General features: G+C 40.7%; 1 protein-coding gene across 9 annotated transcripts in view; it reads left to right on the plus strand.

The window, feature by feature from the left end:
* Positions 1-19,239, plus strand: part of ANO5 (anoctamin 5) — a 98,922-nt gene that overhangs the window by 51,387 nt on the left and 28,296 nt on the right. For all 9 annotated transcript variants that reach the window (XM_039534816.1, XM_039534817.1, XM_039534819.1 and 6 more), the window contains 5 exons: positions 10,108-10,176; positions 11,456-11,740; positions 12,205-12,318; positions 16,956-17,071; positions 17,929-18,063. In XM_039534816.1, the coding sequence (XP_039390750.1) occupies positions 10,108-10,176; positions 11,456-11,740; positions 12,205-12,318; positions 16,956-17,071; positions 17,929-18,063 (719 nt within the window). The remainder of the gene's footprint in view (positions 1-10,107; positions 10,177-11,455; positions 11,741-12,204; positions 12,319-16,955; positions 17,072-17,928; positions 18,064-19,239) is intronic.

The raw sequence follows: 19,239 nt of genomic DNA on the forward strand, positions 1-19,239 counted from the left end.
TTTTCCACTATTTAAAGTACAGAGTCAATTACTAATGCTTCAAAGGGAAAAAATCTAATTTCAGAAAAATTAGTGGCTTAGCCAAGTGCTTTATGTAAGCAGGTGTGAGATATTATGGACACCATTTATTCCTGGCACTAGCATTTTTATAAATACCTTAGTAAATGCATTGATAGAGTGCTAGCTTCTTAAAAACGTTGATGTTTACCCTTTACAAATAGAATAATGTTTTAGTGTATGATGAATGACATGCCTGGGGAAAGGCACCAGGAGAAAAAGTTACACTTGATGATACAGTGTCCAGGTTTGATACTGTTGTCCCTACTACTGTGAGTAAGAGCTGCATGACTGAGTCCTGCCATTCCACAGCTGATGGACACAATATTTATTTAACAGTTAAAGTGTCTAAAATGTATTTTTAGGGTTTCACCTTCAGGCATTCCTGTATTAAATTCATTTGGTCTGTTTACCTGTGTGGTACATTGATGACTCGTATATCCCCCTACATCGTCCTGAGGTTTCTTGATGAATGTGGTCTGTGTGAGGCTGTTAGTGGAAGAGCTTTTATTCCTAATTACTTACTTTATACTCCCAGCACAACAATCTCAGCACCTGCCCCTTCTAGGCTCTCTGCCTGGCATTTTGCCTTATTGCCAAAGTACTTGTAATTTATTTCCTTTTATTTTTATTATTAAAGCATTCTCATTCCTTTAAAAGCAAGTTTAAAGTGTCCTTGAAGATGGAATCTTCCATACAAGAGGCCATTAAGTGCAAGCGTGCTGGGTTTTGCTGCAAAGTTCCAGCTGGAACTCAGCACTCAAGTTCCCAGCAAGGCAAAACAGCAAAGGTGGCAACAGTGGGCCACCTTTCTGGAAAGAATCAATAAGTGACTTTTTAAATGATTTTTTGTCTACTTTGATATTTTGGGCCTGACTCAGGCTGTTTACATTGTAAGCTCCGGTATTTCCAACCATAGACATTTGAAAAAGAAGTCACGAGATTGACCTAAAAATGGCAATATTTTTAAATATAGTAAACTTGGGGTTATTTTGGCTTTTTTAATATGTCTTCACTTTCTTGAGCCATTAGAGATTGCATTTGGAATAAGAAATAGGTCTTCACTATATTTTTAAGCATGCTGTATATTTATGGTGCCAAAAATGTTATGTAAGTAACAATAGTATTTTTTCTAAGGGTATATCTATATTTACCTCCAGAGCGATCGATCCAGCGGGGGTCGATTTATCACATCTAGTGAAGATGCGATAAATTGACCACCGAGCGCTCTCCCGTCGACTCCGGTACTCCACTGGAGTGAGAAGCATACGCAGAGTCGACGGGGGAGCGTGAGCAGCCGACCTACCGCAGTGAAGACACCGTGGTAAGTAGCTCTAAGTACATCGACTTCAGCTATGAAAATAGCGTAGCTGAAGTTGCATAACTTAGACCAACTTAGCTCGCCTCCCCCTCCCCCCCCCCCGCCTTAGTGTAGACCAGGCCTAAGAAAGGAACTGCAAGGCTGGGCTGTTTAATTTATACTTTCCTATTAAGGAAATAATGCCTTGTTTAAGAGTTTGTGCTCCCTGCACTCTTATGCAAATATTAATCCTCCTTTTAAACAAAAAAGTTTTGTGTTCTAGTTGTAGGAGGCAGAACAGCTGGAAAGAGCAGTCCCTGACTTACAAAACCCTGGAATTTTATTATTGCAATCTCAATAAACTAAAAAAAGCAACATCAAGAAAAACATCAAAAGAGAATGTCCTTTCTTCTGACTCAGCACATCTGTTCTGCACTTCCCTGATCTTACAGCCTAGCCTCCTTAGCAGCCCCAACCTAGCCAACGTGTCTGGAGAGAGTAGTGTTTTTATTACAGCAACAATCCTATCAGACCTTGCTTGTTAAAAAGCACTCTATTGCTTGTTTAAAAGCACTCTATTCCATTCTCATATTGATCCTTTGGCTTCTGCATATACAGCAGTATGATTCCCCAGCCAGGATTATCAAGAGGCTTCTTCTTCTACCATATAGCAAAAGGAATAAAAAGATGGAAGAGAATGTCAGTCAATAGAGAAAAGAAAGAAACAGATATACATACATGATGAATGGTTCAGCACTTCTGCTATAAACACAAACCCGTACATATTGGGCAGCACTAGTCAACCTCAGGAAACAAGAAGGAGGAGAGAGAGGCTTAATTACCAAGATTATAAGTGGAAAAAGATGAAATAAAACCCCCAGGCAGTAGTTAATTCAAAAGCACAATTGAAAGACTGCACACAATGCTTTCTCTCTAAGAATATGTCTACACTGCAGCTGGGACCCTGCTTCCCAATGTAGATAGACAGATGTGCTAGCTCAGCTCAAGCAAAGATGCTAAAAATAGCAGTGTAGCTGGGGGTAGCACGGGCAGCAGCTAGACCAGGGATGGGCAAACTACAGTCCAGGGGCCACATCCAGACCTTCAGATATTTTAATCTGGCCCTCAAATTCCCGCCAGGGAGCTGGCCGGGGCTTGCCTCGCTCCGTGTTGCCATGGCTCCGTGTGGCTCCCGGAAGCAGCGACATGTCCCCCTCTGGCTCCTATGTGTAGGGGCAGCCAGGGGGCTTTACACGCTGCCCCTGCCCCAAGTGCTGCCCCCGCAGCTCCCATTGCCAGGAACTGTACTGCTGCCTTACACCAATGTCCTGCCTAATCCCCAGAGCAATCCACAAACCAGGAAAAGCTAGGAAAAGAAGCATCTTTCTCACCTATGGAGCCTGATCCAGTGGGTGTGCTCAGAGGCCATCTGTTGGATCGAATCTCATTCAGAATCTGGCCGGAGGAGGAGGTGGGAGTGCTATTACCTACCTTATAATTTTTAGCCCAGTGGTTGGAGAACTCACCTAGGATGTGTGAGACCAAGGCTATGGGATATTCTGGTATGGGGCTTCTTCAGTCTCTCCTACAGAAGCTGTTCCACTGTGGATAAATAATTAAGAGTCAACGGAGCAGGGGAACTGGCCCCAGGGTCTCCTAGCTCCTGGATAAGTGCTCTAACCATCAGGCTATAGAGTCATTCTCTCTCTTGCTCTCTCTGGCCCAATGACTACTGATGTATTTAAATGCTCTAAGCACTGAGCTAAAAGATATTAGGTGGGCATCTCTTCCCCCAACCATTTTGTGTGGAGTGAAGCAGGGCCCTAACTCGTTCTCAAAAGAAAGAACTTAAGCACCTTAGCCACCTGACTCCAGGAGAGGGTTCCTGGCTGTGAATCACAAGCAGAGATAGGGACCTCCCTGCAGCCTGGATTTAGGCGTCTGTTTCCGTGAAAGGGATGGGGCTTAGATATGCCCCTCTCCTTCACATCTTCCATTGGCCAGCTTAGGTGGCTCCCTGCCTAGTGTGCTGGCTTTTGTGGATCACATTCTTAGACACCTATCTCTCCTGATACATTGTATAGGGAACCCAGGGAGTACAGGAAGCCACCTAACTCAGGCTTTGTGGATTTTATTGATGTTTGTGATTTTTGAGGCACCTAAATCCCTTTGTGGATCCAGGCCCATATACAGAGCAGGAGCAGGGCCGGCTCCAGGCACCAGCGCAGCAAGCAGGTGCTTGGGGTGGCACATCCGGGTCTTCAGTGGCAATTCGGCGGCGGGTCCCTCAGTCCCTCTCAGAGGGAAGGACCTGCCACCAAATTGCCGAAGAAGCGGTGGCTTCTTTTCACACCGAAGTGTGATCGAGGCTTTTTTTTTTTTTTCTGTTGCTTGGGGTGGCAAAAACGCTGGAGCCGGCCCTGAGCAGGCGTTAATACTTTGTTTAAGCCCAGCCCCTGAGGGAACCTGCTGCAATAAAAGGCTACCACCATAGGCCTGCCACTCCCAGCAAACCATCTTCTGAGCCTCAAACTCCATTGAATTGCAGCTGATGGCATCAAGAGTTAGAAATACGTGCACTGAAGCTAAGACTTTTCCATTCCATGTCCCCATACTATTTACTCCCACTTCCCCTCCATCAGCAAAACTCAGTGGAACCTTCACATCTTAAATTGGGAGCAGATCAAAGCTGTTTTCCTTCACCGATTCTCCTTGCAGGGAGAATAGGACTAAAGCCAAAGAAAAAAGAGTGGTGCTTTCACAGTTAAATGGCCTGATTTTCATCCTAGTCTTAATGGGACCTCCCTGCTTTTTATTCACAAAATTAGGGTTGCAGGCACAGTTTTGTAACTGCAATGTTTTGTTCCCAAAGTAGACATCATACAGGTGTCTCCTTTTTTGTGCCAAAAATCAGTTCAGATTTGGAAAATTTGGCTTTAGAAGACAAACACCATTGCACCAATTTCAACATGGAGATGGGGTAACTTTCACCCTTGTATTTAGGGCCAGCACAAGGCCTATGTGCACAACTAATGTCCCACTTAAGCCCTATGATGGGCAGGTGCTATGCAGCTCTCTGCTCAGAATTTTATTCACAGAGAAATCACCATCTGTGGTTTCATATGAATGAAGTACACACTCAGGCAATGGATTTTGTTTGAAAGGTTACAGAAATCCAGTGCAGTTTGTTGTACAGTAATCTCTTGGCTGAGATGTGCAGTTCTCTTACTGCAGTACAGTGACTTGGCAAAATTGTTTCCATTCTTAGCCTGTACATTCTTAGGAAAGAAATAAAATTTGTGACAGCAGGTTTCTAATGCTCATGCTTGCTTCAGGGAAACAGTTTGTTTTGCATAAATAAGAGTGAGATTAACTTCTTCATGGCATTTCAACATTACTATTCAGAAAAAGGCACTTTAGATGATTAAAGATATGTGCATCCTCTGTCTTAGCTTCATGCAAAACAAATCCAGATACTACAGATTTAGTGTTTTGCTGATCTCTGGCTCACACTAGGGAATTTGCCAAGTGAAGTCTTGAGAAAAATATGCTGTTAAAAAAATTTGAGGTCATGCCCTTAAACTGTAATCAGTTTGTTCAGTTCAGAGTTAATAGGGTGGTGTCTTGAGATAATCCTCAAAGTTACCCTTTGAAACAGATTTGTAAATATTACATCCATAAACAGCTTTCTTATTAATAGAGCTTTCCTTATCACTCATGCAAAATGAAAGGGATAGACCTGAATAGAAAAGTTTGGATATGTATCCGATTCAAACCCTCCCAAAATCTGGATGTGTTTGTATCTGGGGTTTTGTTTCGGGCCTAGTTTTTTTCCCATTTGATCTCCCCTGCCTGTTGATTCCCATTATCTCTACTACTGATTCTCTAATGGCTGTTGTGGAATGCTGTGGTCTATGTAAACAGTGCTTTTTAATCTCTGGATTCAGTCCAACTCTGAGAAGTGTTAGCCTCAGCTGTCTTGGAAGTTAGACATTTGTTTCTAATACTGCTTTGTCTAGGTGACTTTTCAGCAGGCAGCCATCTGGTTAGCTGTTTTAATTTTTCAAACCAAGCTGTCTTATGATGCAGGGAGATGCTGAGTATCCTTAGCATTCACTGAAGGCAAAGCTAGATAAAGCCCTAAGATTGAAATCTGGGGGGCAGTTGTAGTAAATTTTAATCAAATATTCAGTCAGGCTGGATATATTTAAGAAATCTATTTGTGATTTATATTCATTACAGCCTTACTGTATTCATTACAGGTTCCCAGTGGTCTAGCACATGTGAAAAGAGAGATTTAAAAAATAATTTATATTTCAATAAGGGGTAATCCATAAAGTTACTGATTGCATTACCTTTTTCACTTTGAAATCCCACTTAATAAGCTCATTTGCATTAATGTATTTATTTTAAGTGCAAAACATAAACTCAGTATCTTGTACATAGCTATGTATAATTTTTATTCACAGGGGAATGGAAAAATTTACATGTAAAACATTCAAATCAGAATAATTTCCACAGGAAACCATTTTTTCTGTGTATTGTACTTGGCTGTTCATAAGCCACATGACTGAATCCTAGCCATAAAGCTTTCTGTTAACAGAAGCCTAAATTACATTGTATGTTCAGCAATTTACTTTATATTTCTATTCAATACCTCTGATAGATAGTGTTTATTTTTCTGAGTGATCTCACTGATATTTTATTTTTATACACACATTTACTGATTTTATTGATCAAGAAGAGCTGAGTTTGTTTTTTAAAAAGTTCTGACTAGACCTGTTTATTTGGGACTAGAGAGGTGGTTTTCATCCCTTTTTTCATTTGTGGAGCCCTAAAAAAGTCAAATGGAGGGGAGGACCTCTTTGGAAATCTTAGACTTAGTCTGTGGACCCGCAGGGGTCTGCATACCACAGGTTGAAAACTACAGGACTAGAGCATGCGCTTTACCCCCCCATGGGGAGCACCCCAAACTTTGTGCCTCTGGGAGCTCTCATATGGGGAATATTTTATGATACCATTTTCTGGGGTGCAGAATCTCCCGGTCTCCAAGGGCTAGGCTGGTCCCTGGAGGGGCTGAACCATAATTTCACCCACTGCCTGCCCAGTTTTTGCTCATTTCCTCTAGGGAAGAGCCACTGATGTGAAACTCCTGCATACCCCTAAACATTGTGATCTATGTTCTGGGTAGCCTTCATATCGGTTTTGGAAGGAGTGGGGCAAGGGGAGGTCATTACTCTGTCCTGTTCCACAGTACGTGACTATGGTACAGCTAAAGACAATCTGGCTTTCTCTGCATTATCACTTGGAGATTACTATTAAATGTAACATTTTATTGCTTTTTAAAGTAGAAAAAGTAAATACATTTCCAAAATATAGGTCTTGGACTTGCATTCCTTTCACACTCAAAATTCAAATTGCCTCAGTGGAAGTTTCAGGAGCACAAGATATAGAGGACTGACCTTTTATCTTTAAGGGTCTGATCCTGCCAAGTGCTGAGCACATTCAGCAAAGTACTGAACACCCTACTTGGAACTGGAGATGCTCAGCACTTCATAACACCAAGCCCCTAAATTCCTAACTGAGGGCCAAATTCTACACTGACTTATGCCCTGTGCAACTTCAGTGAAGTTAATGGGGTTGCATGAAGCCTAGATTAACCCAGAATTTGGTCACATATTTCCTTTTATATATATATATATATATATATATATTTATATATATATATATATATATATATATATATATATATAAGAATGTTCATAATTTTTCTTAAGGCCCAAAATTATACAGATGGACTTCAGTCAGGACAGGAGTGGATGCTCTACCACACACCAAACTTTTCCAGCATGACAGTCTGTTGCTCAAGAGTAGCTTTTTAAAATTTATCTTAAGGGATAATGTGCTGTAAAGTTTAAAAAGTAATTTTTCTCTATTGCCCTTTTTTATTTACTGATTATTGTTACTAGAAAACAGCATAGTTATCAAGAGATGGATTTACCTTTATAATATGTGTTTATCTTTCTTAGATAACTGATATTACTTATGTATGATATTAAACCTACATTAGTCCCCCTGTTCCCATTGGACTTTGGGCCTAATTTTGGTAATCTTATCAAATATGTTTTCATATCTAAGTCTACTTTAGTCAGTAAGTTCATACTGGATCACTTTAGTGTGTATAGGGAATACACGATGGTGTGATTTGAAATGAAAGTTGTATTAGCATAGACGTGGGATGGGTACACCTTGGTCATGAGAAGCAAAGCTGGCAGTGAGTTTTGTAGGTCGTTCCATGAGTGCTGATTTTAGTTTATCCCATACTATCATGTATCGTGCATCTGCTGCATGTGCTCCAGAAAACATCTCTTAGAAACACTTGAGAGTTTTTAAGTTGTTTTTTTTTTAACCTCTGCCATAGGGGTGGTGTAAAGCTAGTGTAATTGTGTAAATTAGTTTTACCATTCCTCTGTGTTTCTGAAATGGCACAAAGGGTCTACAATAGAGGCAATAGTATGGGCCCCCATTTATAGTCCTGCAGGATTATGAGACAGTGAATTTTTAAATTGTGATATTTTTATGTCTAGAAAAAATATTGCCCATCCTAAGCCTGGGACAGGGAACATTTTGGGGAAATTCCATACTTGGCAAGAGAAGGAAAATGTTCCCTGGCAAGTTGACATTTTTTTAAAAATAAAAAAATGTATGATGGTTTATTTGAAACTTTGGAGGAGTACAAAATGCCAGAATAAGTTTCAGAGAAGATGAATGTGGACAGAGGACTGGTGAGGTGATCAATGGAGCATAATAATTTCATTTATCTTATGGTTCTACAGTTTATTTCATGGGGTATTTTATATAAAATATATGCATGTGTCACTTAGGACTGGACTCTCCAGTACTCTGTATACCTGCACCTCCTGAGCAGCACAAAGGATGAAGAGACTGTCCTTAACTTTCCCACTGATGATTCTGCCAATATGTTTGAATCCCCAGTGGGCATAGAACCAGCACAATTGGCTCCTAATTCTCCTCTTCCTCACAGGTTCTAATACAGGGGCTGGGGAGAGTGAGGAGTTGTTGCTGGCTGATGCAAAATTAAAGCACACTGCAGCTTGCTCTGAATTGTATGTAGGGCTGAGACTCGGGGACTGACAGCCTCCCATGTGCTCTATTTAGCTGAGTACCTGCCCCATAACATGGCATTGTTTTTAGATAAATCACCTGAATGTAATGGCCATCGTGCTATATAACCTTTTCAGATACATTGTTTTGTGTTGATTGGATCATCAACTCAGTGAACTACAATTCTGTGTGTGTGCTTGTGCTTGTATGGGAGACAGAGAAAATGTAAATGTAAAAAATGATTCCAGCTCTATACATAAAAAGAGTAATTAACCAAATCATAGAAGTCATAGAAGGAAGATCTATTTTGTCTCAATAGGAAATCAGTTTCTAGGAACATAGGACTTGCCATACTGGGTCGGGCTGGTAGTCCATCTGGCACAACGCTAGATGTTTCAGAGGAAAATACAAGGCTACTCTGATCAGTAAACATACTGATCTATTTAGCATATAGTACCATAAGACGTGGGATCCCCATTTGACACACAATCAAATGCAAAAGGAGTATCCTGCATTTCTTTGTGTTCTATGGCATTCTTGCTTTACAAATTGCCTTCATACAGAAATAGTTATAGTCTAAAGGAAATTTGGTTGAAAATTAATTTTTTGATATATGGCCCAAAAATATTCTGTAGAACTAACTATTCAGTTAAAAAAATATATCTAATTATAGGCCTGATCTTGAAAGCAGTAAGAGTTTTGCCAGTGATTTCTGAAGGAAGCAAGATTGGTATTGCTTATTTAATTTAAATGATAAATCCAGCATGTAGTGCAATTAGCGACTGTCACCAGGGCCACTCTTCTCCTTTGCTCCAAAGCATGCATTGCCGTGCTCAGTCTTTTGCAAGGAGGTTTATTTGCTCAACAGGTTAACAAACAAACCAAAAAACAATCTTAACTCATTCCTTAGCCTCAGGCCACCCCTCCCAGGAGTCTAGTTCTCCTGCTTCTTAGGGCAACAGCCCCCACTTCCCTGAGCCCCTTACTCCAGGGACCCACCACTCCAGTTTGGCTGTCATAATCCATCTCTCCCAGTTGCTCACTAACAGTGCATTTATAGGCCCAGGTGTAGCCCAGCTCTCTTAAATTGGCTGGATTGGGCTCACCTACTCTGGTCTGGGGAGCTAGTCCTAGGGTATATCTATACTACCCGCTGGATTGGCAGGCAGAGATTGATCCACAAGCACTCTCCCATTGACTCCTGTACTCCACTGCCGCGAGAGGCGCAGGCAGAGTCGACGGGGGAGTGGCAGCAGTCGACTCAGTGCAGTGAAGACACCGCAGTGAGTAGGTCTGAGTGTGTCGACTTCAGCTATGTTATTCACATAGCTGAAGCTGTGTAACTTGGATCAATCCCCCGCCAGGCCTTAGTCAATACACAGGGACCAGCTACTTTGAGAGAGATTGGTGATTAAAAGGCAACAAGTAGAATTTTGGAAAAATTACTCTTTGGCATCCAACTTTGCTTCTATTTAGGCAACGACAAAACTCGTATTGGCTTTGATGGGTACAAAATCAGACCCTATACACAGGGATACAGGGAGGGTTAAAGTTTTTGACAGATGAAGTAAAAATTGCCTCAGCTTCATTTTTTTTTTTAGTGAAGTCTCTTTATTTATCCTCAGGAAAGAAGGCGAGAATTTGAGATGAATCTAAAAGACGTTGGTCTGGAACTAGAAACAGAAGACAAAAAGGTAAAAAAAACCAATATTCTCATCATACAGAGCAAAATAGGACCAAATAACTGCATTTTCAGATTGCTAGAGAATACATTTGTTAGTCTGTTCCGACAAGGTTTTATCCACCATTGTATAAGTGGTTCTAGGGGATTTCAGTACTTCAAACCATGTGAGTAACTGAAGTTAAACAGGCTAATATAGGAGCAATTTTTCTTGATAAGTATTCTAAGCGCTGTGAGAAGAAAACTGTTGTGTTTCAGGAGGACGTGATTGTGTTTTACTCAGTAATGAAAAGGAAATGGTCCCAAAATAACTGAATTGTGAGTTCATTTACACAGGGAGACCAGTGTAAAAAGGAACTTGGCCAGATTCTTCCTCCAGCATCTCCGCACAGCATACCAGTAACATCTGTTGAAGTCAATGGGAATTACTCATATCCTGTGGGGAATTAGGATCAGGATAGGGAAAGGCTTGGGATGGCAGTTGTGTCCATTTGTTTAGTGTTACTTTTCTGCCTCATCTGATTGGGACAGCGGGGGGAATGCTTCTCTGATCAGCGTTATCCTTACTCTGCTTGAGAATAGGTGGAGCAAAATAACTTCTGACAAAACCAATGGATTCCATGAGACCCAGAGATGGGGCTCCAGTAAGCCAGGGATTAAATATTACTGGTTTAGAGTCAGACCCTCACATATACTATGTGCAGAGAATTTCTTAGGGATGTATGTTGGGGGGATCATTCCTTAGCCACGGCTGCAAGTAACAGGGTTGCATGCTTCCATGACTGCTGATTTACAGGGTATTTTGCAGGGAAATGTGCATACTTGTGGATTCCATGGTCTATACACCATCAGTTTCAGTACACCAATCCTAAAACTGCCCTCTCTGCCTGGGAGATGGCACAGCACCATTGCATGCAGGAGTTTTGACTGCTGTGTGGGTTTTCTATACTCTACATAGCCTGCTCTGTAGAACCACACCATTTCCAATGCATTCAGTGTCTTCTGTGGCCTTTAAGTAGGCTGGAGAATTTGACCTTTAATATACAAGTTTGATTCCATTTGAAATTTCCTCATAAGCCTCTGATCAGTGCAAAGAGTACAGATACCCACTACCATCAATCATACAAGCTTTCTGGCGGAGGGAAATTTTTCCTCCTGTTTTTTCAGAATCAATGTAAGCCTTTAAGATAATAAAAGAACAAAGAGAGAAGTTTTGGATACCGTCTGGCTTGATTTTAATTAACCCCCCCTCCCACCTCAGTTTGACCTCAGGCTTCACTCTTCTTGTGCAGGAATCTGAAGATGGCAAAACTTATTTTGTGAAGATCCATGCCCCATGGGAGGTTTTGATCACATATGCTGAAGTGCTGAACATTAAAGTACCCATCAAGGAAAATGATATTCCCCCTACTGTAGAGAACCCATTGGACTGTATGCTTGAGCTGTTTAGGCTACCGGAGAAGGTGATGCACCCTGAACCAGACTACTTCACGGCACCCTTCAGCAAAAGTAGGCAGGAGCTCTACCTCATTGATAAGGAGAGCACCTTCTTCTCACCATCCAGGAGAAACAGAATAGTACGTATCTCAACCCATCTGTTTACAGATGCAGGCAGACTGTAACATAAGCCTGGGGGGGGGGGGAAGAGGGGGGTGACTGGAGGTATGTGTGATTACATATCAAACACTAAGATGAGACAGCCATTTGAGTTCTGAATCTACAGAAGGTTGATCACTTTGCTGCTGTATGGTACAGTATCTCTGGATGTTGTGTGATGAAATCTGATGTCTATGTATCTTTCTAAGTACAGATGGCTTTTGAGAAACCAGTTCTCATCTAGGGTGGGACAGCTGGGGCATCCTTGTTCCAGCTGGAGCCTTGAGGATCCTCTAATTTCCCCTATATTGCAGTTACTGCAATGCATTACCTTTGAGGGAGATTGGACAGTCCCATCAGCAGTGCTCCTTCATCCATCAGTGGAGTGTGGTATTAAACCATATTATAAAAGAAGAGGATTAAACTCTCTGTGTTTGCATTTTAGGTGTACTATATTCTAACACGGTGCGCCTATGGAACAGAAGAAGAGAAGAAAAAGTTTGGGATTAAAAGATTGTTAAGTAATGGCACCTACACAGCTGCTTACCCTCTCCATGATGTAAGTATTTTAGCTTTACGTTCCCAAAGGTATAGCACGGTCCAGCTTTCCTCCCTCATTTACTTTGCCTGCTGTGACATTACTGTTTCCAGTCAAAATGTATTTGGTCCCCAACCCCTTCAGCTTTTATTAGGCACTCTGATCTCCTGCCCTGTAATGCACAAGGAATATCTGCCAGCCCTATTATGCTGTTTTTTGTATGCATTACAGTGCTTTTCCATGTACTCAAGTGTATTGGGTTTACCTAAGTGTTTCAGTCACAGAGTTTTTATAAATGTTTTTATTTTACATTGTGAGATAAATTATAATAGTAACATATTACAAAGACAGATGAAAACAAGGAAATGAATAACATCTTTAGCTGAGCCCTGTGGGTCATATCTATATGTGGTATAAAATGCCACTGAAGTAGTTACATCAGGGATAAATTTGGCCCTAAAGTTTTGTGCGGTCATTTCTCCACATCAGGATGCCCTCTAGTGGCATCCTGTCAGTATTGTAAAGTCCGGTAGCTTTCTCTGTTTTTTGCTTTAGGGTAGTGGTTCTCAACCTATTTACCATTGTGGGCCGCATATGCAGCTTTCTGTGTGTTATGTGGGCTGCACCCACACAATATATATGCTATTTGTATGACCCTGTAGATGTCACATGGGCTGCAGTTGTGTATGCGGGCCGATCCGGCGCGTAGTGTAGACATACCTTTAGTGTAAACAGGAGGGAGCTGTGCTACTAAATACCAGTGTATTACACTGGAAGTTTACCTCCTAGTAGTATTTTTAATTTATTGTTTTTGTGAGACTCTAATTTAATTCCTTATTTGTTTTTTAATAATTGTTTGAGGATAATTATGATGCCTAGCAGCATTTTAAATCCTTGTTTATTGTTTTAATTTCCTTGTTTGTTTTTGACAATCCTTTGATAAGTTTCTGTCACAAGACAAATCTGAAAAAGACTCTGAAAACCAGAAACTTCTATTGAAAGGAATGATGCCAGCTACTTTGGTGAATGGGAATTCTGGTGGTTTTCAGATTTTAAGCTTGGCAGGGTAGGACCTGTGCCATTTTTATGCCTGGCAAGCAGCAATTACATTGTGGGCAACATCAGAAACAAATAATAATAAATAACAGCAGTGGTGCCAAAATACAATTTTGATGCCTTTCCACACAATACCAGTATTAGCAACCTCAAGAGATACATTTGAATCATGATATTGACTTAAAAATCATGAGCTATTTAAAATATAATATTTGGAGTTCTTTTTAACTTCCTTTCTGATTTTTGAACCTGTAGGGTGCCCTTGGGTCATATTTTCATGCTTTTTTTGAACAAAGAATGAGGCCTTTAAAAAAAAAAACAGAAGCAGAAGCAGAAATTCTCAATAAGGGAATGTCTAGAGCTGGAGGTATGATTCCCAGCTCAAGGAGACATTGCCACTGGCTGTGACTGAGCTAGAGCACTAAAAATAGAGTATAGCTGTGGAGGTGTGAGCCCCAGGAGGGGCTAGCTGCCTCAAGTGTGTACCTAGGGTCTTGGGTGGGATTATACTATATATAAGCAGTGAGAGATAAAAAGACTTCCTTTAAAAAGTGGAAGTCAAATCCCAATGAGGCAAATAGAAAGGAGCACAAACACTGCCAACTTAAGTGCAAGAGTGTGATAAGAAAAGCCAAAGAGGAGTTTGAAGAACGGCTAGCCAAAAACTCCAAAGGTAATAACAAAATGTTTTTTAAGTACATCAGAAGCAGGAAGCCTGCTAAAAAACCGGTGGGGCCCCTTGACGATGAAAATACAAAAGGAGCGCTTAAAGATGATAAAGTCATTGCGGAGAAACTAAATGGATTCTTTGCTTCAGTCTTCACGGCTGAGGATGTTAGGGAGATTCCCAAACCTGAGCTGGCTTTTGTAGGTGACAAATCTGAGGAACTGTCACAGATTGAAGTGTCACTAGAGGAGGTTTTGGAATTAATTGATAAACTCAACATTAACAAGTCACCGGGACCAGATGGCATTCACCCAAGAGTTCTGAAAGAACTCAAATGTGAAGTTGCGGAACTATTAACCAAGGTTTGTAACCTGCCCTTTAAATCGGCTTCGGTACCCAATGACTGGAAGTTAGCTAATGTAACGCCAATATTTAAAAAGGGCTCTAGGGGTGATCCTGGCAATTACAGACCGGTAAGTCTAACGTCGGTACCGGGCAAATTAGTTGAAACAATAGTAAAGAATAAAATTGTCAGACACATAGAAAAACATAAACTCTTGAGCAATAGTCAACGTGGTTTCTGTAAAGGGAAATCGTGTGTCACTAATCTATTAGAGTTCTTTGAAGGGGTCAACAAACATGTGGACAAGGGGGATCCGGTGGACATAGTGTACTTAGATTTCCAGAAAGCCTTTGAAAAGGTCCCTCACCAAAGGCTCTTACGTAAATTAAGCTGTCATGGGATAAAAGGAAAGGTCCTTTCATGGATTGAGAACTGGTTAAAGGACAGGGAACAAAGGGTAGGAATTAATGGTAAATTCTCAGAATGAGAGGGGTAACTAGTGGTGTTCCCCAAGGGTCAGTCCTAGGACCAATCCTATTCAATTTATTCATAAATGATCTGGAGAAAGGGGTAAACAGTGAGGTGGCAAAGTTTGCAGATGACACTAAACTACTCAAGATAGTTAAGACCAAAGCAGATTGTGAAGAACTTCAAAAAGATCTCACAAAACTAAGTGATTGGGCAACAAAATGGCAAATGAAATTTAATGTGGATAAATGTAAAGTAATGCACATTGGAAAAAATAACCCCAACTATACATACAACATGATGGGGGCTAATTTAGCTACAACGAGTCAGGAAAAAGATCTTGGAGTTATCGTGGATAGTTCTCTGAAGATGTCCACGCAGTGTGCAGAGGCGGTCAAAAAAGCAAACAGGATGTTAGGAATCATTAAAAGGGGATAGAGAATAAGACTGAGAATATATTATTGCCCTTATATAAATCCATGGTATGCCCACATCTCGAATACTGTGTACAGATGTGGTCTCCTCACCTCAAAAAAGATATTCTAGCACTAGAAAAGGTTCAGAAAAGAGCAACTAAAATGATTAGGGGTTTAGAGGGGGTCCCATATGAGGAAAGATTAAAGAGGCTAGGACTCTTCAGTTTGGAAAAGAGGAGACTAAGGGGGGACATGATAGAGGTATATAAAATCATGAGTGATGTTGAGAAAGTGGATAAGGAAAAGTTATTTACTTATTCCCATAATACAAGAACTAGGGGTCACCAAATGAAATTAATAGGCAGCAGGTTTAAAACAAATAAAAGGAAGTTCTTCTTCACGCAGCGCACAGTCAACTTGTGGAACTCCTTACCTGAGGAGGTTGTGAAGGCTAGGACTATAACAATGTTTAAAAGGGGACTGGATAAATTCATGGTGGCTAAGTCCATAAATGGCTATTAGCCAGGATGGGTAAGAATGGTGTCCCTAGCCTCTGTTCGTCAGAGGATGGAGATGGATGGCAGGAGAGAGATCACTTGATCATTGCCTGTTAGGTTCACTCCCTCAGGGGCACCTGGCATTGGCCACTGTCGGTAGACAGATACTGGGCTAGATTGACCTTTGGTCTGACCTGGCCTCTCTTATGTTCTTATACTCAGGGCGGCTAGCTGCTCCCACTGCTTAAACCATGTAGCTACACTCTGTTTTTAGTGAACTGGCTCAATTACAACTAGTGCAGGTATGTCTCCTTGAGCTGGGAATTACACATCCAACTTAGAATGTAGACATACCTATATTCATGTGACTACAGGAGCTGGGGCTTTAAGAAATGCAATAAAAACATTGACAGCGTTCCAGTCCTTCCATCCTATTCATTGCATAGGAAGCTGAAATGATCAGAAAACTCTTCTTATTCTTAGTATTCTGTCATACAATAGGAAAATCTGTGAAAGTACAGCCTACCATTGAAATGAATTAGTGTGGCAGTCTTATTTTAGTGGATGTTTGCACTATAGCCTCAGAAACTGCAGTGATAAACACAGTATAACAATCTCTGAAGAAACAGAAAATAGCTTTACGTTGTGTTACATTTATATCTTTGCATCTCTCAGTGAAAGGCCCTTGATTACGGAATTTATCACAAGAGCCTGATTCTGACCTACAAGGGATTTGAACTTGAGTCTGTTTCATGAAGTGGGGATTGTTTGGGGCTCATCTACATCAGGAAGATTTTCACTGATGTAGCTTCATCGCTGCAACCTCCTAATGTAGACAGGCTACACCAATGTAAAACATGGCTTGTACCACTGCAACTTACTCCAGTAACTTACTAGAAGTCAGAAGTGCAAGGCCCATTTTTCCAAGAGTGCAGCATCCCTACATTAAGAGTTTACACTAAATAGCTATATCAATGCAATTTTCCTTAACGTCTAATGTATGCAGGCCTTTCATGTTGACAAGTGGGTACATATGTGTGTTGAAAGGGCTATTCTAGGGTTGAGTTATGATGTTGAGCACCAAGTAATTTTAGCTGGCCCTAATACTCACCCAGGATGTGTTGCTGTTAAGATTTGCATATTTTAGTGTAATGTGTCAGTCTATGGATGAGTTTCTTTGTCTCTCCTCTGATCTGTGCACATCCACACAGTGCCAATACTGGAAGAAGGCAAATGATACAAACTGTGACAATGAGAGATACACATTATACATGGAATGGGCCAGGTTTTTACGGTTTTACAAGGAGCAGCCTTTGGATCTCATTAGGTAAGATATGGGCTGTGAAGTGTTCATTGCACTTGGCCACATTTCATTGTTTTTCACTGCATTCATTTGTGATTTGTTCCTCCTGGGGATTTTTTATTCCTTTCTAATGTTTGAGGAAAAACAGGTGCCCTAAACAGGCACATGTGCTGAGAGTACACAGTGTATGTTTTATTAGAGACAGGCAAAACTCTACCTCAGATCCAAAGCCAAACGTAGAAGGGCCAATTTTCCAGATCCGCTTCAGATGCAGAAAAAAAATTATGAGGAGTATCAGGTATTTTGTAAAATCAGTTGATCTCTTTCACCGCTTAAGGTAGAAATGTTTCAAGAACAGTCAATGAGATTTTGGCACATTGAATCTGAACCTGAAACTTAACTCTAATTAAGCCTAAAACCCAGCATAAACCTGCCTGAGATTCAATCAGTGTCCCCTTAATCCATTAGTACCTTAGTAACACACCTTGTTGCCTTTGTTATGATACATATCCACTTTTTAAAATGATCCTTTTGGAACCATTGTGAACCGTGACATTTTATACTCTGCTATCCCCTTTTGGTGCATAACACAGGTAAATCTGTATTTTCATTGAGAGTGGGGGAAAGAGTTCCTTAAGCAAGGTATTTCTTGAAAGGAAAGCAAGAGGTAGCTTCATCTGTTCCCTAAATAAGCACATGTAGCTTTCTTTTTTGGGCTAAATTCAGATCTCATTTATACAGCATAAATCATTGGATTTACTGTTTGGTGGGGTCAAACGTTGGCCCATTATCTTTAGTTTTGCTTGGATCTTGCTAGTTTTGCCTTTTGAGATTTGCAGTTTTTGTGTGTTTGCCTACCCAATTGTATTCTTTGTGTGCAGGAAGTACTATGGAGAGAAGATTGGAATCTATTTTGCCTGGCTGGGTTTCTACACAGAGATGCTGTTCTTTGCAGCAGTGGTTGGCTTAATCTGTTTTCTGTATGGTTTCTTTACAATGGATGAAAATATGAGCAGGTGAGTGTAACTGCCAAAATTACATTGAAAGAGATATCTTTACCTTGTTTGTTAAAAAGCAGGATTATAGTTTTAAAATGTCTAGCTGTATACTATCAGAGGGGTAGCCGTGTTAGTCTGGATCTGTAAAAAGCAACAAAGAGTGTTGTGGCACCTTATAAACTAACAGATGTATTGGAGCATAAGCTTGCGTCTGAGGAAGTGGGTATTCACCCACGAAAGCTTATGCTCCAATACAACTGTTAGTCTATAAGGTGCCACAGGACTCTTTGTTGCTAGCTGAACACTGTGTTTTTAGAGCATCGCATTTTCATAACTGCTTATGTTAAGTATTTTTTGTATATGTAGAAGTCCTAATTTGTATTAACATTTACCAACAATCAAATTACAAGTAGGAATGATCCTGAAAATACAAAGCCAACTAAATAATGTAGTTTTGCTCATTATAGAAAAGCAGCAAACATAAAATGTTATTAAGCAGAGGGGGAAACTCTGCTCTGTTACACCCAGACAACCTCCAGTGGCTTAATTGGGGTTGCACAAATAGAACACAACTGTCCACTCTACAGTAAAACCTAACATATAGTTGGAAGTTGAAAATTTTGTTTTAATTTGGCAAAGGATTTTCTCTCTGCTCGTATCCAGGCAACGCTGTGGCCGGTAGGGTCCTCAGGATACTGCCATTTCTGCCCGTTTAAGCTTCTCTCCCATTAAGATTGTTTATTTATCACCTGTTCATTGTTGCCTTAGACCCTCCAGTTTTGATCCATCTTGCAGAGAAAGCTATTTGCCTCCTTCAGAGGGCCAACAATGGTGAATAATTACCAAAAATGTCCAGGAGCGATACAGAGACCATCCCCCATCAGAGATGAACCAGGCTTCACGTGTAGTGGACATTCAAAGTTTGTTTTGGTCTCTGACGTGTGTAGCTAAAAAGTACATTCAGGAATGGGTACCTCCGTGCCCTGTTCTGCTGAATTATGCCAGTATGAGACTTGTGTTATATTCATAATATCCTATATTCTTCCTGAAAGATCCCTATGCACATTCAGACTTAAGTGGTCATTAAAAAGTATACACACAGGTCACTTCACCTAGTCCTGCAATACAGTTACTTATGATTAAAAAATGGAAGCTGCTTAACATCATACAGCAACACTACACAACAATATATAA

The sequence above is a fragment of the Mauremys reevesii genome, linkage group 4 (genome assembly GCF_016161935.1).
Source record: "Mauremys reevesii isolate NIE-2019 linkage group 4, ASM1616193v1, whole genome shotgun sequence".
NCBI classification, from domain to species: Eukaryota; Metazoa; Chordata; order Testudines; family Geoemydidae; genus Mauremys; species Mauremys reevesii.